This window comes from Stegodyphus dumicola, chromosome X2 (genome assembly GCF_044657685.1).
Source record: "Stegodyphus dumicola isolate Sdum_Otavi_A_Nest chromosome X2, ASM4465768v1".
Taxonomy (NCBI): domain Eukaryota; kingdom Metazoa; phylum Arthropoda; class Arachnida; order Araneae; family Eresidae; genus Stegodyphus; species Stegodyphus dumicola.
Genome location: NC_140781.1, coordinates 189,780,643 through 189,802,124, shown reverse-complemented (window position 1 = coordinate 189,802,124; position 21,482 = coordinate 189,780,643). Strand labels below are relative to the sequence as shown.

The 21,482-nt window shown below is 35.7% G+C and overlaps 1 protein-coding gene across 1 annotated transcript; it reads left to right on the top strand.

Annotated features, from left to right (window-relative positions):
- Positions 1-3,131: 3,131 nt before the first annotated feature.
- On the top strand, positions 3,132-7,418 carry LOC118184717 (uncharacterized). The gene is made up of 7 exons (XM_035354431.2): positions 3,132-3,291; positions 3,981-5,417; positions 5,493-5,599; positions 5,671-5,762; positions 6,034-6,311; positions 6,653-6,807; positions 7,172-7,418. The coding sequence occupies exons 1-7, from the start codon at positions 3,147-3,149 to the stop codon at positions 7,358-7,360; spliced, it is 2,403 nt and encodes an 800-aa protein (XP_035210322.2). The 5' UTR covers positions 3,132-3,146; the 3' UTR covers positions 7,361-7,418.
- The last annotated feature ends 14,064 nt before the right edge of the window (positions 7,419-21,482 follow it).

Here is a 21,482-nt window from a genome sequence, read left to right as displayed (position 1 = left end):
TATAATGAGCAAATTCAGAGTGAAATTTTACAAAATGCAACAATCATCTTGAATTTTAGCGGTAGAAACTTAATAACTATGTCTTAAAAATCATGCCATAACTTTTGTTCGTGCCTGGATCCGCCATTACTCTTGCCTCAGTCAATAAACTGAGATTTCATTTATATTTAAAAGAAATCAACTAATTTCACAAATTACCTTAAACGTTTTAAAATAACGACCCAGCAAAGAAGTAGAGGTGGTGTAATTATTTTCATGGGTCTCAGGCACTTAATGTTTATAATAAGGTGAAAAGAATTTGAAGTTAAACGAAGAAGTATTCTTTTTGTAGTTTTTTCTAGTGGATATAATTACTTATTTAATTGCACTTTTTCTTTAATCGGCATCTGTATATTCCATTTGAACTAATTTGAATTCAGCATCTTAAACTGAAGCGAATTCTGCAGCTTAAAATGAGAAACATGAAAAGCCACTCTCTCACGAGGATTCCAAGCAGCTCTGGTTGCTAATGAATGAATACTTCATTGTAAATGTACCGCTTTTGGCTTCCGAGCTATCTCAGGATAATCTGAAATGCAACACCATTAATAAGCCGCTGAACACTGGTAGTTCGGTCCGGGATTCGAGTCCGGGCTGGCTGAATGGGCGTTTTCGTGGTTTTCCCCATGTGTAACGTGGATACGAGTCAGTTTCCCTTAAAAAGACCTCCACGGGGCATCCGTCCCTTTCCGTGTAGTGCCTGTGGGAGAAGCACGTAATAAACAAAGCAAACAACATTAATAACCCTTACACGAGAATGCACGTAACATTTATTTTCTAAAAATGCATACATTTTGAACTAAGTATGTTTCTTCAGTGATTGCTTTGTTGCCCCCCCCAGTGCCTAGATACTTACCCCTCAAGCATTCATCAGGAATGGTCAAACCTGTCATTTAGACGTCTCATCACCAAAAACGTTGTTCATGGTGCACTGGAAAGGTTAGACCGATATTACACCCGCGAAAAAGGGGAAAAAGACAACCGCAAAATTTATGCCTTCTCCGGTCTCAAACCAAGGCTATAGCAACCGCCTTCCTTTCTACGATTTATAAGAGGGGTTAAAGAACACTTTGCTGAAAATACACCTTCTACTAGATTATGCGAAAGGAAAAACATATTGTAGAGAGAAATATTTTCAATTGAAAGAAGCAAATTATTCGTGAGACAAAGATTGTTCAAGAAATTCCATTTGTAAAATTAAGCGAGGAAAAAATTACAATAAAAATCATTTGCTATTTATCTGTCAAAGAATTTTTTATAACACGCACGCCTTTATTTTGAAAACTACGTCACAACAACACTGCATGAACGGCGTTTGGTTTGTGTTTATTAACGTTTCGCTCAAGTAAGTTGCCAAACTCGCAAGTATTTATTTCTCCTCGGAGAACCCATTAGTGGCCAGGTGATGAAGACCGTTAAACACTAGTAGTTTGACTCGGGTTTAAATCCCGATAAAAAGAATGGTTGCATGAATGTTTCCTCGGACTTTTCCACGTGTAAGGCGAATGCAAGCCATTTCCCTTTAGTAAGTTCTTCATGAAGACATCCCATTCTTTAGGCAGATAGCCTTCGTGTTTTACCATAATCAAAATAATTCAATCGAAGCCAGTTCTTCCATTCTGTGTTAGAGAACACGTATTCATTTTTTTCCCACCTACATTTTTATCTGAAGCTAATGAGAATGTAGAGAATTTCCGAATGGTCCGACTGAAAATCATAAATCGCATTTAATACTGTGAAAATAGTCTATTTAATCAGTACGCAACGCATAACTGTTGCTTGAATGAGAACGTAAATTTATAACTTATATATGAAGGAAAGCATACATCTGGATTACGTATGAAATAAGTTTAAGTAACAGATTATCTTCTGCTAAAAATATTCATTTCGGTTACAAAAATCTGCAAGGGCAACAATACTGTAGAGTATATTTGAAAAAACTATTTGAAAATTTCTAAAATTAACGAATATGGGAGAATTTAATATTAAATTCTCCCATATTCATTAGTTTTAGAAATTTATCTTAATTATGGGAGAATTTATTTAGCATCTACATCCTCTTTTGTGACCAGTGCAATCACAGATAAAGAAGAAATCCTAAATTATATGTAAATTGGATAAAGAAACCCGATATTACTACCTATATCTTAGTCTTCTCCCATTGGACAATATGTCTAAATTTATAGACGTCAAGCAAGAAATTCCCACTGAAATTTTCATTGATAAAATATTTATTTGTAGCTGTCTAGAGAGCATAATCTCTTAAATTTCAACTTGTCCCAGCTAAAACGCTTCCTTATTTCAGGAAGTATTTTTTCGACGGCCGGATGAAAAATTTCTTAACGAGGTTGTCTCTATTTTTAGTAAAATAAAATAACTCAATACATATTTTTCGTATTTCGAATTATCAAAAGCTCATTTTCTGAACTACTCTGTAAGGTGTAGTGACTGCATATTCTACCATGCCAAAGTGATGTTATATCACGTTAAAAAGTTTTGTTTCTAATGTTATAATAAGAAGATTTTAAGAATTGGAACAGATCTGCAGATATTGATACTCGAAAAAGTCTCACGGAAGTTGCAGTAAAAATGTGAGAAATAAAAAGGTTTTTTATCCCGTGCTATTTATTCGTTTAGCAATAGCAGAATACGAAAGAATTTCACTTATTCTTGAAACGTAAACAGGGCAAGGGTGAAAGGTAACAAATATAAAAGAGCAAATGAGGCTTGAAAGTGCACTTTTGAATTCATCAATGACAGCTTAGAAGTTCCCTTCGCAGGTTACGAACAGGTCACAGTATTTTGTTTGTTTCTATTTTTTTCCCCTCTCCCCCTTCTTTTTTTTTTTTTTTTTTTCCTTCTTTTTTACGTTTAAGTTTCGCCTTGTGGAAGTTTAAACGGGAAATGCATCTGGGGGGGGGGGAATCGTAGGCCGCTTAGCAGTGAACGAACCCATCTCCACAAGAAACAGGTCTCATATCCCATTCATCAACTGATGAATCCGTAACTGTGCGTACGGTACTGCGCATCAACGACGTATACGCTGTTTTACATAATGCAGAGTAGGAGAGCGCCGGATGTAGTATAAAGAAGGTAGCGAGTGGCTTATGATTTCGAGTTTTCTCTTCTTTCGGGATTGCTTACGCTGGATTTCGTGCATCGTATCGATGGCATTGCTTCAGGGTGTCATCTTGGCTTTGGCTGTTTCGGCGACTTTTTCGTATGCTGATCATGACTTGAATGATGGGTCACGTAAGTAGTTTTATTTTTATTGCTTATTTAAGAGATTAATGCTATCGTCTGCGAAATTATTTCCGCTGAAGTTTTACGTTTCGGATTGAATTCTTGTTTTTAAGTTCCGTTACGCTTTTTCGTGTTTTCATTATCTTGAAGTGGGAAAATTGTTTATAACTTTAATGTCGGTTTTGGTAATTATAATCGCCTTGTTTAAATAACTACGTTCTAATAAACTTACGGAAATTCTTTTCTTTGTAAACGCTGAAAATTAAATTTTAACAGAAAAGGATTATGTGCAAACTTGAACTGAATTAGGCTACGGATCTTTCTCGTCTCGGTAACTGGGGAAAGGAGAACTGATGTTAATATATTGACTTCTAATAAAACTCTTTACAAATTAAATGCGCGTTGTAACTATAGGTAATATCTATCTTAAAAGTTTTCCAACTGTTCTTTCACTATTTTCGTATAAACCATGAACGTTGCAGTTAATAAAATTAATCAACATAACTGAAGTTTCATTTAAGGTTGTATCTAACTGACGTATTGTGTTAAACTTAAAATGTTTAAATTCGAAAGCCGTAATCGCACTTTTTTCTTAAAACTGTAATTGATATTTCTGCGACTGGATATGCTTGTAGCTTCGCGTGCATGAAACTATTCGATATGAAATCCTCGAAAGTAATTAGTGTTATCATTTTCAGATAACCAGTGTCCAGGGAAGTGCATTAAGGAAAGCGAAAACTGTAACTCGGCTCTCAACGAAACTGACTGCCTTCAAGGGTTTAAATGCTGTCTTGATCATCTACGAAGTGTAACTGAGGATCCCTATTGGGCACCCTCCGATAGTAATTCTCCTGCGTATTCCCAAGAATCTGTAGATTCTCAGGGTTATGCATATCCAGGTGATGTCGTTGCTAGCTCTCGTTACGGATATGGATACACTGATGAACCAGATCAATCTGTTGAAACGAAAGAGACCGACAGCACTCTAGATTCAATCTGTCCTGGAAACTGCTTGCCTAATGAACAGGCCCAGTATTGCGAATACATTATTATGGCCGATGGTATGTGCGAGCCTGGAATAACCACGTGCTGCGTTAGTGCAACCGATGCAGAGACTCTCCGCGACCGCGATGATTATGTAGTGACAGAGGAACAAGACTCCTTTTCTCGACGTTCTCTTGGAACTCCAGCTTTAAAAGACGCCTGTCCCGGTACTTGCATACACGAGACCCATGCTATGCGTTGCCAAGAAGCCTTGCCACAGTATGCTTGCCCCCGAAACACTCTATGCTGTGTAACAATAGGATCTGGAATATTGCCCGTTCAGTGTACGGGCCAATGCTTATCCTTAAACATGCATAGCTACTGTTTCCCGCCAGATGAACTCATCACAGGTCCAACGTCTTGTGCGCGAGGTACAACGTGTTGTATGCGTAGGATTTCAAATGCCGCAATGCCGCCGCCTCTTTCCAACAGAGTAAAACCTACGTCACCACCTGTTGTTCTAGGTCACCTTGCTGTTGATGATGCTGGTAATATATTTAAAGTCTCGCCAAACGGACAAATATCTCCTCTTCCTCGCCTCGTACCACGGGATCACAATCGTCGCTTTTATACTGAAGTAACAGCTTTCCCACGTGTTGACGGAAAACTCGTAATTTATTCCGATAGTGATGGTAAACTTTATCAGCAGTTTTATCAGCATGAAACACCTGAACTGCTTAGAAACCGTGAAACCTTACAACAGCCGCCAATGCTTAGGAAGCCTATAAATCAATTTGTTTCTCAAGTTTCTGAGCATGCATCTAAATTCGAAGTCTCCCCTGACAGTGCCGGTAATGAGGAAGACTTATCTGCAAGTGAGGAAACTGAAGAAATCGTCATACCTGATGACGATGATGAAGTACCCGTTCCAGCAGCAAGCCCTCCTATGTCTCCCGAAGATCATAAACTAGCTGCACCTCCATGCCCTGGCTCGTGCATGTCCTACTTCCTTCGATTTACATGTTTCAGAGGACATGCTATTTACGATGGTTTCGTTTGTCCTGGACGTTTAGTGTGCTGTGCACGTTTGAAAGATATAGAAGATCACGAAGAATACCTGAAATCGTTGTCTCCTTACTTTAATGCTCCGCGTAAGTGAACTTTCAATTTTTTTTAAAGTGCGCAGATCTAGTGCATTCAATTTACTTCCATGTCTTGCTTTCTAGCGGCTTCGAGAGATCCGAAACTCCCACGTTGTGGAATAAAAGGAAAGCGAGACACTCCTCGAATAATGGGAGGAAAAGAAGCTTTAACCGGAGAGTGGTGTTGGCAGGTAGGAATCCTGAACTAGGTTTTTCTCTTAAAATACGAGAGCATATTTTAATTCTATTTTCCTGTTTTTAGGTAGCCATTGTTAATGCGCAAAACCAGTATGTCTGCGGCGGTGCTCTTATTGATAATTCTTGGGTCTTGACTGCAGCTCATTGCGTTGCTGGGTAAGTTTTTAGCATTGCTTGCATGCTTAACGAAACTTTTTTTTTCAAGCCGTTATTTAACAAGCTAGAAGTGGCATAGTATTGTCTTTAAACTATTCTGCGGCAATGCATTTGTCCGCGCTTAAGCTTTCAGTTTTAATTGCATTAGTTCTTTAAAAGAACTTATTCTTCTACTTAAGCATCATTTGATGTATTAGTGTGCACTTTTTAACAGAAAAAGCGAAAGAATTATGAATTTCTCTCTTAAAAACCGTGTTTGCAATTTTTACAGCCCTACTATCGAACATCAACCGTTGTTTGTACGAGCTGGCGTCACAGACTTGAAAAGCCCCGAAGATAATAGTCGAGGTCAAACTATAAGAGTACTGTCTGCGTTTAATCATCATAGCTTCAATATCATGAATTTGGATAATGATATTGCACTTCTCCGTCTTCAGAAGCCACTAGAGCTCAACGATAATGTATGCGTTATATGTCTACCAACAAGTGGGGAAATGCCAAAGGAAAGTACCAAATGCACTGTGACTGGGTATGGTTTTGTATCCAAAGGTAATGTCTATAAATTTAATTTACTGATAAAATTCTTAACTCCTCAGTATTTATGTGAACATGCAACTCTCAATTCTAACAATTTGAGAAATATTGTTAACGGAACGACTGAAATGTTGATGATGCTTATTTTTAATATTTTTCCTGTGAAAGAAACTTGCTTTCCTGAAGCTTAAAGTGTGCTCTTGGGTATTTTCTTATGTTTTTCCGAAAGAGTCTTTTGACCTCTATTTAAACTAATGTTCTGCAAAACTAATCTGTAGACCCTCTATTTTCATTTCACAGAATCTCTAACACTTCATGCAATTGTAAACAAGGTCTTAAACTCTATTATTCCTTAGATGGAGACATGTCTCTCAAGATTCGAGAAGCCAAGGTTCCTATTATTGACGATTTGGAATGCATGACTAACGTTACGGAAGCTCTGGCTAATCCTTTCATTCTCCCGGCAAGCAGTTTCTGTGCAGGGGGCCAGGGTCAGCAAGATGCATGCCAGGTAAGCTACGCAAAGTTTTTAACTTCTAGCTAATTCTCTTCTATATTATTTGATTTCTATTTCTTACTCTAGTTTAGTTTTCCAAATTGAGAGCAAACAATCTTGTCTTAATATTCCCTTCAATGATCTTTCTGCGGTTATCCACCTTTGTAAATAAATTCCTTTTAGCTTAACTTCGTGAAACTTAAATCCTAACTGCGAATTTTACAACTATTGGATAAGGTTTTAAGAATTTTGCAATAGTAACTTTCAAATGGAATGAGTAACTGTTGATTCGCGTGAAACGTCGTATGTAGACATCCTCTTTACAGGGTTTCTAAGAATGACTAGTATCCAAAATCCTAATTTTTTTCAATCTCCACAGGGGGATGCCGGTGGTCCGCTTGCTTGTAAAATTGGTGGTTACCACGAGCTGGTAGGATTGGTATCCTGGGGACTTGGATGTGGCAGAAGTGATGTACCAAGTATTTACGTAAAAGTTCCTTCTTTCATGGGATGGATCAATCAAATAATCAGTTCCAGTTCATTCTTAATGTCCCTGAACCAAGTTTAAGTCTGACTCTGATCTTTGTATCTGGTATGACGTATTAATAAAATGATGTTGTATTTAATATTAGTTTTTATTCTTACCACTTCACCTATAAAGAACCTTAAAATTGCATTAGATAACTTCCGTAAAGTGGAAATTTAACCAATTTGACTTATATTTTATTTGAGTAACTATTGAGCAAGATTCTAATTTTTAACTTGTTTCAATGCATGTAGCAATTGTAAAAATGTTGCCTTAACTTTCAGCATAAAGTTAAACTTTAATCATACGTTTAAGAAAGTTTTGATTTTTGAGAATCTGTAAGACTTCTGTTTCAATGCATTTAGTTTTAATTAAGTTAATTTCTTAAAATGATGGTTCCTATTAAAATCAGTAGCTACTGAATCCTAATCTCCTACAAGATGCTTTAATAAAATGGCGAGCTTGTATGGTTCTTTAGCGTATATTTTTACTGAAAGTTCTACTTTGTATTCTTTTTCAATAAGTGATTTCGTATGAAAATACTGGCGCGAGTTAAGCCATATTTAATCTGCACCAGGAAAAACTATTTCTGAAAAGATACTTGTTATCCTAAGGAGGTAACGCTTAGACTCTTAACGCTACTAATTTGGTCTTACTGAAGTGTATCCTGCTGCAATATTGCACATCTCGAAAGTTCCCTAGACTTTGTTTTCCTTTAGGTTTTATGTTGAAAGAAAAGCAAATCAATATCGAAAGGTTTACTTGAATTTTACGGAAACTATTCTCCCAATAGTATGGTCATCTACACTGACCTTTTAAGTCTACGACATTTTACCGTCGTGTGTTTTGCAATATTCAGGTAACTTAACCCTATTTTCCTAACTTTTGGGTTACAATAGTTATGGGTTGAGGAAATTCTGCCTTATTTCCAGTCTCCATTTTATAGAATAAGTGAAATACTACTGGCAACCTGAAAATTTCAGTAATTTCTCACAGAATAACTTGCCAAAGTTTCTGAAATAACATGTCGGAAAATCTAGCATCGGGATAACAGCTTAAGTTAATCGTTGCAAAAGTCGTCTCTTTACAGCTTGGATTTGAGACTTAATCTCAATGTTTGAATGAAGTGGTCACTAGGTGTGTTCTTCGTGAAAAGTTGTTCTCCTAAATTCAGTCTTTCTTCTGGAAAAGACGTTCAGTATACATTAAATGTACGTTCGTAATGTGTATAATTGTATTTTCATGTGGTGTATATCCGTTAGCCTGTGAATAAGCCTTTACGAACGAAATTGAAGGGTTTTCTACGCTTCTTGAAGGTTTCGAGTAGTCTGCAAAATTTGTAACAAACTCAATAACTTGAGCATTCTCACTCTTATATTTAAAAAAACTGCCTGTAATTTTCATTCGATCGTGAATTCCACCTTTTGTTTCCAGGGTTTTTTAATTGGAGATAAAGGGTTCTATAGGGCTGCCTACATAATGAAACTTTCGGCTATTGTGTACTTAAAAGTCCTACTTACTCCAGAATTACGTTGTTAAATGTAGTTTTAATGAACCTTGTGAAATTTGCCTCGCGCTGTTTCATCCTTAACTGCTAGCGCTTTCGTGTAAGTGTTTGCGCAATTACCGGGTAACCTTTCAGGTTTTTAACTTTCGCAGAAATGTCGCACTCCCATAATTGTTCAGAAAAACCTTTTCATAAATTTTTAACGCAAGCATATTTAAAGAATAAATACGCATTTAAGTGGTAGGAAGAAAGACTTTTTACAAGAAATTAGACTTCAGGAACTAAAATTCATGATCTTGGCAGTAGACTTCTGCCTTAGCTGAAAAAATTTGCAGTAATCTTTCTAGCGCTTAGGTCCACATGAATGGATATTTTGTGGAATTGAGCAAATCCATTTCACTTCTGTCCCCTCGTAACAAATGGGTGACAATTAAACCTAGAATATTTCAAAATATTTCTTCCATTCCGATGATAGTAGTACTATTTACCTCTTTCGGAGAAAATTAAGTGCGCTTGTCAACTCGTCGAAGATGCTTTTGATACAAGTGTTGTGTCTAAAGTTTTAAATATACACTCCAAATAGAATATTTTCCATGCGTTAAGATTAATCATAAATGTGTCATCGATGTTTTGACGTTCGTAATTGCAAGCGTTTAAGATGGTTTGCTTTTATTCTGATTTAAAAATTTTTAGCATTTGAAGTCTATATTTCTTCAATATTAACTGACATTAGTCGCCAAAATAAGTACACTTCTGCTACACAGAATTAAATAGGGCAATACGGGGATTAAGATCTGCGGTCAAATCCTCACTAAGGATTAGGGTTTCTCCATGTGACATAGACACATTTCCCTTGAACTACTCGCTCACCAGCGGCCGAACGGTGAAGTCGCTGAACGCTCGTAGTTCGGTTCGAAGTTCGAACCCCGCAAACGGGCTGGCTGCATGGGCATTTTTGTGGTTTTCCCCATGTGTAACGTGAATACGAACAAATTTCCCTTAGAACTTCCTCCACAATGTCATCCCTCCCCTTAGGCAGATAACCCTCGAGGCTTTGCTGTAATCACACAAACCAAACCAGACTCATAAAATACTCCGCGAAAGTAGCCTATCCAAAATCCCTTAAGCAGCCTTCACGGGATTTTCCTTAGCCCTTTAACTTAAAGCCCGTTATTCAATATATTCGTGATACCATTTTTGATCGCGTAGGAAGTTTAGTAGTTAGCTACAGAATAATAGCTCATAATATCTAAATTATTGTGCCAGTGGCTTGTTTTACGATTATATTCAAATTTGTTTTCTTTCTTGCGCTTCTGTGCATTACAAATGGAAACTAATATTCAGTGCATTTTTCTACTAGACGTTTAGATATGTTACCTTTCTGTCGGTAAAGAAAATCTGTTGCGTAAATTTCTAAGTCGCTTTGCGGAAAGGCCCCTAAAACAGTAGTGAACGGGTTCACATCTTTTCAATTGCATAGACTGCGTGGGAGGTTTCATGGCTTTCTCCATATGTATCGTGCATCTGAGCCAGTGTCCTTTTTAGTCTTCCACAAAGGCATCCCTTCGCTTAGGCAGTCTTTGCCTGCCTAGTCATAATGGAAATTATCCCAATCTAATTCACTTTAAGGTAAACAAGTATAATTTATATATGTATTCTCTTTAAAAGCTGCTCATGAGTTGTTTTTACTTAATAGAAATACAATATTTCCAAAAATTGAATTTTCGGAGGTCGGTCAGATTTTTGAGAACTTAGGTGGGGAAAAACTGAACTGAGAAATTCAATACAAGAACAGTTTATCTGATGGAATGTTGGTTTCATACTTGCACTTTCTGAGTAAATTGGATCTTTCTTGACCCCACATCTTTAACCAGACTTTCATGAAAGTATACTGGTGAAATAAATTCAATGACATAACACTACCTCTCATTTCAGTCACCGCAAAACATGTATAATGGAAACTTAAGGTTCTTGTTCTTTCTAATGCAAATCTTTTACACCTTGGAGAGATTAAAAGTAATTATTTTTTTAAATAAATGTAAAGACTTCTCTACAAAATGGGTGTTGGGCAAAATGTAAAATCTTTGCATGTAAGTAAATGCACATAAAAACTTCTTCACAAAATTGGTATGCAATATATCGGAGATCATCTTGGTAAAGAAACAAATTTGTATGAAGAATTAATCGCCATATCTGTTGGTAACTTCCTTGACTAAAGTTTGTAATTCGGCTCTTGGCGATAAAACGTCCTGGTTACGAATGTTCCTATTTGATGAAAGGAATAATTACCCGCCTGTTTTCTGCAGAAAGGTAGACGCGTGTTTGAAGCCATTAAATTAAATGTAATCTCATAACAAGTTTTCGTCTTATAACAGTATTTTTGTTTTTAAAATAAGTACCGTGAATGTTTTTAATTATTCCTTCAATTTCTTTGTGATGTGGAAAGGAGATTCACGTTTAGGAAAGCTTCATCACAGCTTAAATGAGCTGAAGCCTGAAGTTGGCGCATATGTCTTCCTGTAAAACGCTTTTCGTGCCTGGGATGTAATGGAAAAGAACTTGTAGAAACTCGTAGTTTGAGATTCATTCCTTTGCTCGCATATTGCTGGAGAAATGATCTTCGTTCCTTCGGTTTTTGGAAGTTGAATAAAATTCCTGTTTCATTATTTATGAAAAAATCTTTGTATAAAAAATCATTTTCACGAGCAAGAAGTTTTTCTTCCTAGGAACTTATGGTTGATTGCCCTTGAAGATGTTCGTCAGTCCCTCCCTTACTCTTTGCCCGATTATTAAATTCCATGTTGGGGTTTTTCTTTTTCAAATTGGGTTAATCGTTTCCTCGATTTTCGATACTAACAGTAGTTGAATAACTACTCCACCCATATGTGAGCTAATTAAGATATTCACATTTCATAATTCCACCAGACATTGTGGCACTTCGCAGTATTCATACGTAACACCTGTTCCTCTAATGTATAGGTCTGTTTGATGGCTTAACAGATTAGATGGTTGGACACTAATTTAATTCGGGTCTGATGCCTGTTTCTTTTTTTAAAAAATCTTTATAGCCTTAGTGTGTTTTCTTCTGATAAAACGCTTCCTAGCCTCGATTTCACCTTTTTTAATGCTTTTGCTGGGAATAATAGGCTACTCTGCAATATTAAATCGATATCCTGATTTAAAACTAAAAGTTCGATTGCTTCCGATTAATCTGAATTTTGGATACAAGTTATTTATAATAAAAATGAAATATATGGATGGAATGCTTTCACTGAGAACTTTAAAAAAATATTAGCAGTATCTCACGTTATAAACGAGGAGACAAAATTCGTACAGGTTCTCCGTTTAGGGAAAAGAATCGAACCTGAGAAATACCTGTTGAACTCTTTTTAAATCCGACCATTGGTAAGTTATTCCAAAAGCTATCAAATTAAGTAAACCGCAATCAATTATTGATACCTATTATATCAAAATTAACTAAGGCTCTTGGTGAACTATTTCATTTTCATATATCACTTCCATCGGTAGGTGAAATCGAGTTCGACCCGATTTCGAATCCCAGAGAATCGGGCAGGTTGCATAGGCATTTTCGTGGTTTCCTCTTCTGTAGCATAATTCTGCTAGTTTCCCTTAAATTTTCCCATGAAGGCATTTCTTCCCTCTAGGCGGGCTCACAGCGACCGAGCGGTGAAATTACCGAACGCGGGTAGTTCGACCTGGGTTCGATTCCAAACGAACGGGTTAGCTATATGGGCGTTTTCGTGGGGTTTTTCCATGTGTAACCTAGACACTAGTTTCCAGTAGAATTCCCTCCACGAAAGTATCCTTTCTCTTGGACAGAGTTCTCAAGTGCTTTGCCATTATCGAAAATCTTTCCTTCTAGGTACTAGATAGCCCTGGTTATGTTTTCCATAATCGAATTGTTTGCTTGCGAAATGTTTGCTTTCTTAAAAATAATCAAGTTTGTGAAAACCACCATCGAGTAAATAACATGTACAAAGATTAGCTCGTCCCCACTACCATCGGGCAAGTAAGATGTGCAAAGAGTAGCTCGTTCCTGATTCTGTTTAAGGAAAATTAAATGAATTGTTGCGGTTTCCCCCCCCCCATGCGATGCAAGTGCTAGTTAGTTCTCTTCGTCCATCACTAGAGTATAATTGTCTCAAACTGATTACTGTAGCCTTGGCATTGTTTTTTAAATCTTAGGTTCATCCGAATTTTACAGAACTGAGTATAGGAGACTATCATGTTTAGATTAAACAAAATTCTTGCTCTGAATGTATGCGCAAGCAGTTTATTGGAATGGCCGAGCAACTTAATCCGCAGAAACACTGATAGTTTTGTCCCGAGCTTATCTTTACTTGTTTTCGTTTCCTGGTATGGGAATGAATGTTTATTCGAGACCCTTTTATTCAGAAAGCCCTCCCCCTAGGCATCTTTTTAGGTAGGTAACCCATTCGGTGTTTATTTAATCCCTTGTAGCAAAGAATATCTACCTCGCGTTTTTTCTTAAATGGGAAAATGCTTTCGAGGAACTTTTTTAAAGTTCTGTTAATTTCAACTTTAGCATAAAGTTCTATTGTTTCTTTACCCTAATAAGTTCACGTATTATTCTGTTAGATTGTCAAAAGGGTGTATGTTTCTTTCATTCTGATGATGATTCATAGTGTTTAATAAACTTTTGTATTGCTGCACTAAGTATATACATATTTATATATAGGTAAGTTAAAGAATCCTGGTCACATAGCTCGCATTCTCTAGACTCGACTACTTTTTTACTATTGTGCGCCCGCTACCAGCGGCATTGTCTACAATGCCATCTATCGGGGTATTACACTTCTTAGCAGGTCAAAATTTCTTCTGATTAGATACATAAATATTTTTTCTTATCCATATATCGATAACAATCACAGTATGGTTAGTTTATTAACATCCATATATAAATAAGAAAATTGAGTATGGACGATTCTTAAGAGCCATACATCCATTTTTTTTCGAAATGTACAATAAAATGAAACGAGCTGAAATGGTGAGAATCGCAATCAATTTCAATTTTGGAAGTTGCAAGAATTTTCGCACTCGGAAGATAAAACTGATTTAGACTCAGGGGCGGGGGTTAATCTCATGATACTGAATAATTTTAAGTATTAATGTAAGTTGCTGACGTTTAAATATTTGTTTAGCGTAATAGTTGGAGTTTTGTTTACTATTTGAAAAAGGTTAAAGTAGTGAAATCTTACCACTCTAAAATATTTGAGATCGCTAACTTGATTGGAAATGGCCGGAAATTTTCAGCGTAAAGGTAAAAAGCTTATGAAATCCGCTTTCGGTTTTTCATTTCTGCTCGGTAAGCACATCGAACTTCCTTGCCAAGTCACATCTTAGGAAAGAAGATTAAAAAGCGGAAAGAACCATGTCTAGGCTGCCCCCAATAATTGATTCCGAACAACATTAACAATTTTCAATAATGCTTCAAAACGCCTAACTTACTAAGATGAGGCCATGAACTTTATTTACGGACTTTGGACTGAAAAATCTGAGCTCAATACAGTCTTAACTGTAACCAATATCCAAATATGATATAAAAATGCAAAATCTCCAGTGCAACGATGTCCAAAATTTCAACTCGATTGTATTTGCGTAATCTAATATTTTAATGAGTATACTAAACATTTAGTGTTATTTATGTAGCTTTGCGTAATTTTATGATTATCCTCTTATGTTTAAATGTAACAACTCCAGTGTTAACGTAACAACTTATAGCATATGGTCAGTTCAAGTTTTTCATGCTCTAGCTGGTTAATGTATTGGGACAATACCTGTTCGATTCCCTTGTGAAGTTTCTGGTGCTCCATGCACTTTTACATGTTTACCTGCCAAGAGGAAACTTTGTGCTAATGATGTGCCTCTGGTGGGGTTTCAAATTTAATTTCTTAATCTCGGGTTTAAAGTCGTATTGTGAATGAATACTTAGTTTCATATTTTGAGATTATGTATTTAAAAAGTATTAACACTGATAAATCTTCTACAGGGGAAATTTTAATGAAAATATGTGCAACAGGTAAAAATAGTTTGAGAATCCCAAACCTCCGCGGGCCCACCAGCAGCCGAGATGTAAAATCGGGAATAGTGGTAGTTCCTTGGGTTCGAATCCAGGCAAACGGGCTGGCTGCATGGGTGTTTTCGTGGTTTTTCCCTCGTGTATACGAGCTAGTTTCTCTATGAATTTTCCTCTCCTTAGGCAGATTTCCCTAGTGTGCTTTTCTATAATAATTAAGCCAAACCAAACCCAAAGCTGCAGGAAACAAAAGCTATCAAAGTAGTAAATTTATATTTAAAAATCAGTTGTCTAAAGTTATGATCGTACCTTACAAAACCGTAGCTGTCTAATAGCTATGCCGATTTAAAAATGTGACTGATAGGCGTGTGTAAGTATCGAAAATTTTTGGTGTTACTGATAATTTCTGCAATTAAAATTTTATCAAATTATTTTTACGCAAATTGAGTAACAGAGCAAGGGAAAACTACCATATTATCCTACCACAAAATCCTGTAAAACAATATGCTTTATGAAAAAAATGCGGTACTTTTCTATATTACATTACGATTACACCAGAGGAGATCCGAGCACCCATTCTCAAATATAAATCAAATCGAAATCTTTTGCACTGACATGTATTTTAAATAGCCTTGTATAAATTAAAAATGAAATAGTATAAATTGAATCTCCCATTCAACAGTGCTCTGTACTATGCATCTTAAATTAATAAAACTCTGCACAGGAAATGCATTTTTAAGTCTTTGACAAAATAATTTAAGGAACTAAAAATTTCAGACGTGTAGTATTCAGGAAAGAATACCTAATTCTCAAAGTAGAGACGAATTAGATTCACTTTTAGTCAATATGAGCTTATATCAAACATTCATTGATCAAATTCTAAACAGTAAATTTTTGTAATTATAAAAACATAACAAGAGTCTAACCTTGTAAGCACATTTGCTAGATATTTGTACATAATTCGTAAACAATCTAATGGTCACAAAGATATTCAGGAAACTCTCGTCTTGTTACGAAATATTAAAATTAAGTAAAACTAAACATTTTAAATATAGTACAAAACGTTTTAATTAGAAACATTTCAACAATAAATGGTATAAAATACGAAAAAACTTAAAATATAAAAATAAACTAATTTTGTAAAAAAACAATTCAAATACTAAAAATATATCTCAATAGAAAAATTAAATCCCCTAAAAAATAGTATATATTTGTACAAATAGATTTCGTATCGGACAATAAGTGAATCTGTCAAATGAAACACAAATCGAAATGTGTGTCGATGAAGTTCATACATCTATACAAAATGGCGCAACAATTTCTTATTTTACTAGGTAAAGTTTAACGTATGATCACATACGTTAAAGAAAAACCATCATCCTACAACTTTCCTAGTGCTAGAATCGAAGCACTACATCCGTGCATCAGTTTGACTTCGATATCGATGAAGGAAGTTTCTTGAAAAATGCCGGCGATTAAGCGGAATTAGTATAGCAAAGCAAAACTTTTGCTCTGAAGTACCTGCCGATGATAACGCAGAACTTCCCTATTCTTGGCGTTAACTGAAGGCTTTTGCTTCCAAAGTTCACATACTAGATACAGGATACGTTTTTAATGCTAATCTGGTGCACTTAAGAGCACATTCTGTGGATTTCGAAATTCTCTAAAGGGCACTGTGGCAACGCATGCTATGGAAATAACTTCAAAATCTTGTTTGTATAGAGAAATGTGAGTTTTATAGCAAGATTCTTTGCGAAGCACAGGTAAAGCATATGTCACTTCCTCACATTTACTGCTGCGAGTACCTTCGTCTGTTGTTGCATACTTTGGTGTCTCGCAAGAGCACTTTGCGATCATAATTTCTCTTGGAATACGATCATCTTTGATATCTTTCACCCAATAGAAAGGACATTCGGATTTATACTCAGCTGGCTGGGAACTTCTCAATCGAACTCTTGAGTCGCATATTCCTTCTATGGGATCTGTTCTGTTTTCAAATCGGACATCGAGCTCATTTGCATGAACACCTCGATATCCTTCAACATGAGCAGGCAGTATTAAATATTTGGAATCCAAACCACTAAACGGAGCAGGAATGTATTCCGATATGCCACAAGCGTGAAATTTTAGTGGCGTGTTAGCATCATGTAGTGCAGATGTAATAGTCGCTAAGAGATAACTGCTGAGTATCAACATGCATAAGCTCGAACACATCGTCTGACCAGGTATGAAGTGCGTAATGATTGTAAATAGGAATAGAAGCAAAAAGCAAATGAAGTTGCCTTTCATACCTTGTGTGTTTATATATATGTTTAGAATGCGATTTAGAAAACAAATATTGATTAACCCACCCACTCTAAATTCTAAATTTACATTTCGACAACATGATTACACAATATTTCATTTGTACGGAATTTTTGTTTTGCGATCGTAAAATCCCTATGTAATAAGAAAACGTATTTTCACACCTACGTGTCCGGATTTGCTTTCACATCCTACGTAAGTATTGTACAAGAACTTTTGCTGTTTTCATAATGAGGACGACACGTGTATCAACTGGAAATGACGTTATAGTTCCGTTGTTTGTTTTTTCCTTTTCTTGTATAGCATTGTGCTCTTAGGGGCCAACTTTTCTAATTTGTTAAAAGTAATTTTTCAAATGACAAAAAGTGTTTTAAACAAAATCTTCAATTCGCCCATTTAATTTAAGAATATTCTAAAGCTAATTATTTAATCAAATGCCAGTATTTACCATGTTTTTAATTTTGGACAAAAATAACAAAATTATATTTTCTCAAGACTGAAGTCTTTAATTTTTCTGTTTTAGTTAAAAAAAAACCAAATCTTTCGTTACACTTTATATGTGCATTGTAAATATAACATTTAAAACTGATCTTGCATGAATATTTGATTAAATAAATGTTACTTTTCCTAGTTTTAAAAAAAAAAAACTTTTTTCCCGTTTAAGTTCAAAAGAATAACTTCCTTATAATGGTGTTCACAATCAAATTATAAAATAAATACTTCGATTGCGAGTTCTATAAATTTGCAGATTTCATTCTACAATGTTCGAAAATAGTATGATGTGTTAGATGGAACAACTTTACCCATGCAAGATGCTCAGTCTTGTGCAAAGCTGCAAATTTTACGCACTACAAACGCTGGATCTTGGTTGCAATTCTGAATTTCAGTGTCCTATGTTCGTATTTATTAAATTCTTAAAATTCAAGTTTGTTACTTTAAGGCTTTTGTTTGGTCAAACGGTAAAACTAAATTTTCTTCCCTTAAATTATCCATCAAATACTTATTTTCTATACTAAACAGTAATTTAATAAAAAATGTCATTTGAAACTGATGAATTAATTTCTGTGCAGGATATTTATAATATTTAGCTTAGTAGCAGTAAGGCTCCAAAGAAATATATTTTATGTAATTCTTCAGGAAAAGTAGCACCAACCTCGTAATGTTAAAGGGCTGTTTCTTCCATTCTTCAGATTTTGTCTGGAATACCTTACGACCGGTTAAGATATTTGAATAGAGTAAAGAACACTGGGGTTATCTGCCTATGTAGAGGAATGTCTTTGTGGATGACTTTCTAATCAGAACTGGCTCGTATACACGCTTACACATAGGGAAAGTAGCGAAAATACCCATGCAGCCACGGCTCAAATCCCTGTCGATTTACCAGGGTACAGCAGTTTTAACCCCATCCCGGCCACTGGAAATGAACAGAGAAGAGCTGCCAACTTGTTGAACCTGCTGAAAAATCGAATGCTTCAGTATGGGCTCTATCGTATTTAGTATTTGCACATGAGCTCACTATATAATTACAGCTATCAATATATCAGTTTTAGCTAATGCTTGATGTTCTCATGCTGTGTACTAGTGCAAGCCTAAATATATACAGATATACTGAATTTCAATAATTCGGTTAAAATTCTAACAAATAGGAAAAAATGAGCTCTTAAGGTTGTTTTTCTGCGTTTTCCTAAGTAAACTGCGTTAGATCGTTAAATTCCGGAGGCTGTAAGAAGCTACTTGTAACCAACCATGAGATGAGTAATTTAAGTTAAAATAACACGCCGAACAAAGATTAATTATAAGTTAAACAACAGAAATCAGCGTGATACTTGCAAATTTTCCTGTTTTAGATTAGTTTCGATGATTTTACCTAGTTCTCAGCTCTGGTCAACTAAGGATGATGGTTCGGTAAAACCATGGAAACTAGTCTAAAACTGGAAAATTTAAAAATATAACGCTGATTTTTGTTGTTTGACTCCTAAATTAATCATGAGATAAGTAGATTGCCATTAATTTTTGCTAAGCACAGTTTGCTGTTTAGACAGTCATGTAACCAATCTTTTCGAGAAATTCTGGAAATTTACTTGTAAAGCAATCAACTTTTTCGGGTTTACCTGTTAATAAACGTGTTTTTTTATTTTAAACTTTTACTTTGAGTTACGGTAGCTTGGAAGGCCAAGAGGATAAGTTACCTGACATACTCTACGGTTACTTATAGGTGATTTGCTAATTTAAAATAACGAAATAACCAGATTATACGGCTGGAAAATAAAATTATTTAATTTATTTAAAACAAAATACAAAAGACTTATTTTTCTGTGTAATAGAACAATGTCATTATTTCTTCAATTGATAAAACATGCAGCTAATTTTTATTTCGGGCCTATCACTGGCCGAGTGGATAAGACCACTGAGCATTGGTAATTCGGCCCGTGTTCAAATCATGCGAAGGACTGGTTGCATAAGTGTCTTCGTAGTTGTTTCCATGTGTGACGTGAATTATGAGGTATTTTGTGATACAAATCTTTCATGAAATCATGCTTTCCTTATTCAAATAGTTCTTGCGTGCTTCCTTATAATTTTAATTTCTTGATCGTCTACTTTTTATTTCGACCAAAATGAAAACAATGAAATTATCATTTATTTGCATAGGCATTAGAACTAAACAAGCAATCTTGTTTATATTGTTTTGAACACAAACAGTATTGTTGTCCTATTAACAATATTTCGTATTTGTTGAGCATTGTTTCCCAGTATATTGTGTCGTTTAGTTTCATCTACAATATTTTAAAGCTTTTGAAAATGATGCGTCCATTTAAAAAAATGATTATAGTTCTAGAAAAGTCATGTTCTTACCAGTAGGTCGAAATATACGCAATATTCTTCAAAGTAAGATCTTTAAGCATCAATACTGCATTTCCAGAGTCTATCATTGTAATAGCGCAGGACATCTTGATGCTTTGCAAAGTGCATATAATAACCGCTTAGATTTCTGCAATTGTATAAAAATCGTATCGTTTAGGGCCAACTCCGAACCTTCAAAATGCAAAAAAAGTTAGGAAACAAGGCTCACTTGCTTACTTTCAACCTGCTATCGATTCAAACGCGATAATGCTGTGCAAGCAATTGATTTGGGTCTGAGTATGTGCGCTAAACATTCCTTACGAACTGTCCTTAAACAGAGACCTCGACCATTCTGACTGGCTACAATAGCTTGTCTTTATTTTAGGATGGATCTTGTATGTATTATGTAATTTTTCATATAATTCATACATAACATAATGGGGCTGCCTAAAAAGGGCAAGACTCGCAGCGTTAGTAACAACATTAGTTCAAGTTTTTGGTGCTCTATTAACAATTGGTTTCTCATGTTTAATTACGGGAACTCAAGGTCGCTTTCAAAGGTGGAGGTCGCAGGAGGAGTAGGTTTTCTCCAAGCTCCTTTTTTTTTTTTGCTTGGAGTTAAGGAGTTTACTCCTTACCCACGTGGTTTTTAGGTGTCCAGATCTGTGATTACACTGCAGCGTGAATTTCGTGCACGGCTAAAAAATTCAGCAACGTGATCCCCAAAAGCCAACGCTTTGTTGTGTCGTGTTCAAGGGAAAGTGCCTTTTTTCTTCCCTGAAGCACTGCGTCTGGCAACTGGAAGCTCTGCCTCAGGCAATGAATTTTCTAAAAGTTCATTGTTACCCGAACTAAATACAATTTATGATTGCAATCCTTAAGTAGTAAAAGCTCCATTTTTACAAGAACAGGCATGTGTATTTGTATTCTTCTGCAGAACTGGATCGAACTTGCTGTAGATGGAGACAATGATTGTCCTTGGCCAACGTGTTTGACAGATCTTATACCATGCGATTTGTCTCTTTTGAGTTTGTTAGAGACTGCGTTTTCTTGCCGTCATTTCTTGCCGGGTGTTTTAATGCACATGTTTGCGTACCCTGCGTGAGATTGCAGCTATCCAGTACAGCAAAACATTGCAACGGATATGAATTTGATTGCCAGGTGGATACGTCTGCCCATATTTGAAGCACTGTAATTAATATATGAGAAACTTGGACAGTTTCCGCTATTGTAATGTATCTTGTGTCCTCTTAAAGATGAAAAATAAATTAACTTTCGATATCACACCATTCTTTTGAATATGCCTTCTGTTTTAAATAAAAATTTAAATATACTCATAAATTCGATAGAACTTCGATTATTTAGCAAGTTTCTCCAAACAAGAAAAATATTTATGAAAACAATTTCAGCTCTGGAGATAGAGGGTTCTAAAATATAAGGTCTAACTTTTTACT

Excerpts from the sequence above, each read along its gene's own strand:
- LOC118184717 (XM_035354431.2), top strand. The coding sequence starts at position 3,147 with ATGATTTCGAGTTTTCTCTTCTTTCGGGATTGCTTACGCTGGATTTCG. Across the intron at positions 5,418-5,492 it reads TCCTTACTTTAATGCTCCGC|CGGCTTCGAGAGATCCGAAA; the intron begins GTAAGTGAACTT and ends CTTGCTTTCTAG. Across the intron at positions 6,808-7,171 it reads GTCAGCAAGATGCATGCCAG|GGGGATGCCGGTGGTCCGCT; the intron begins GTAAGCTACGCA and ends CAATCTCCACAG.